Source organism: Vanessa atalanta, chromosome 15, assembly GCF_905147765.1.
Source record: "Vanessa atalanta chromosome 15, ilVanAtal1.2, whole genome shotgun sequence".
In the NCBI taxonomy this organism is placed as follows: domain Eukaryota; kingdom Metazoa; phylum Arthropoda; class Insecta; order Lepidoptera; family Nymphalidae; genus Vanessa; species Vanessa atalanta.
In genome coordinates this window covers 6308852-6310868 of record NC_061885.1, presented here as the reverse complement: position 1 = coordinate 6310868, position 2017 = coordinate 6308852, and the positions used below count along the sequence as shown (strand labels likewise).

The following is a 2017-nucleotide window of genomic DNA, read 5'->3' as shown; positions in this document are numbered from 1 at the left end:
TGTTATAAAAAATATTAATATAACTACATATTTAAATATTTCTATAAAAATCTTGTTCTACAAGTTAATTTAATAGATAGATAACGCAAAAAAATCGTTAATGGCTCTTAATATGACTTTGTATTGAATACCGGATATTAGTTTTAATAAATGTATATCCTACTACATCCTGATTTGACTTTAGCATTTTGATATTATTCATTTACAAAATGTCAATTGCCTCAAGTTGCCACTTAAACAAAGCGACGTGTATCAACATCGACCTTTTTAGACGCCTTTTTCGGCGATAGTTTTCAAGGACACCAACATTTATGTTCCTGTACGCCCAGTATTAAATGATCTAAATACAGTTTTGCATAGATTATACACACTTGTATAAATAGTTGAACATCTATGAGATGAACATCAGTCGACCGTGACGGTTTGAAGTGATCTTTCTAAGTCTCCTTACACAGACCACGTTCATAATGAGATCGCTGGTGGTGTTAAGTGCATTATTTGCGGTATCTATTGCTGCCCCATCGTATAGTGCGTTGCATTATCAAGCAAAGGCTTTAGGAGGCCACGATGCTATTACTGCTACCGTTTATGAGCCCGTAGTTGAAACTCACGCATTATATGCTGCACCTTCTGCTGTATATGCAGCTCCGGCAGCTGTTTCTCATCAGTCTCGAGTAGATGTACGTACTTCTTCGCCCACGGTGGTTGCCGCCGCACCTGCCGTTATTGCTGCACGGACTGTTGTAGAACCCGCTGTTGTTGCACCTGTACAGACAGTAGTTGCAGCTCCTGCAGCAGTATCTCACCAATCTCGTGTAGATGTACGATCGTCAGCACCAACAGTTGTAGCAGCTGGACCAGCCGTTGTTGCTGCAAAGACTTACGGATCTGGACAAACAGTTATTGCTACTCCAACTTTAGTTAATGTGGTTCCATCTGCTACTGTGTACTCAGGAGGTTCTGCTGTGTCACATCAATCTCGCGTAGATGTTAAGACATCACCTGCTGTGATTACGGAGCAAGTAGTTGAACCTACATATGTTGCTTCACCAGTTGTCGAAGTTGCTCCAGCTGTTGTTGATGCCCGATCTGTATACGTGTCTCCTTCTAACGCAGTTTATTCTGCCGGCTCAGCTGTTTCTCATCAATCTCGAGTGGATGTCAAATCTTCACCAGCTGTAGTTGCAGAAAAAATAGTTTATGGTCCGTCGGTATACGCTACGACTTGGTAATGAACAAAACAAATAATAACGATCCTTTAGAAATATTTTCTATTGTAAAATGTTCGTATTTTTTTTTTGAAAGAAATAAAATAAATAATATTTAAAACAAATGTGTATTTTATTGTCGTATATTTATACTCTCGTATATTTTTAAGTTTTTATATTTTTGCGGAAATATGTAATTATATAAAAATATTCATTATTATTCATAAAACTTAATTTTTAAAATTTACTTTCGAAATCGCTTTAAAGAAAAAAGAAAAAAATAACAATGTCCAATATAAAAAAAGAGATAGGCCTTGGATCTTCCGACCTTGGACCTATGCGATGTATTTTTAATGTATTTTTTCTAACCCATATAAAACAATGGTTACATTAGAGCATTTCATATAGTTAGTGTCTTTGTCCTTTAGTGAAACTTTCAAATGTTTTAACTAATAAATTATGCAATATGCTTGTAATCGTTTTTGTTAGTAGTTTTATAAATAAACAAATATTAGTTCCCGAAAAGTTTGATTAGTACTATTTCTTATCTAAGTCGTACCGGCACAAAATATCCATTTTACACAGAAAGCAAAAGTATGAACTCAATAAACAGCTGTTAAGTGTTTAGTGTTATTTGGAAAGCAGGCGATCTTCAGACCTTTTCAAATACAAATCTATACAATGTAAACAACTGTCCAAAAAAAAAAAATTAATCTCGTGAAGTTCGCTGGTTTCTTTTCGGTCTGAGGCTTCTTTCCGAACCGATAGTAGATTATTATTGACAAACAACAAGTAATGGTAATACATTT

General features: G+C 35.2%; 1 protein-coding gene across 1 annotated transcript; it reads left to right on the top strand.

Annotated features, from left to right (window-relative positions):
• Positions 1-415: 415 nt before the first annotated feature.
• Positions 416-1333, top strand: LOC125069222 (cuticle protein 38-like). The gene has a single exon (XM_047678634.1). The coding sequence runs from the start codon at positions 468-470 to the stop codon at positions 1230-1232; it is 765 nt and encodes a 254-aa protein (XP_047534590.1). The 5' UTR covers positions 416-467; the 3' UTR covers positions 1233-1333.
• The last annotated feature ends 684 nt before the right edge of the window (positions 1334-2017 follow it).

What these genes read in the sequence shown, in the direction of transcription:
- LOC125069222 (XM_047678634.1), top strand. Translation starts at nt 468, where the DNA reads ATGAGATCGCTGGTGGTGTTAAGTGCATTATTTGCGGTATCTATTGCT.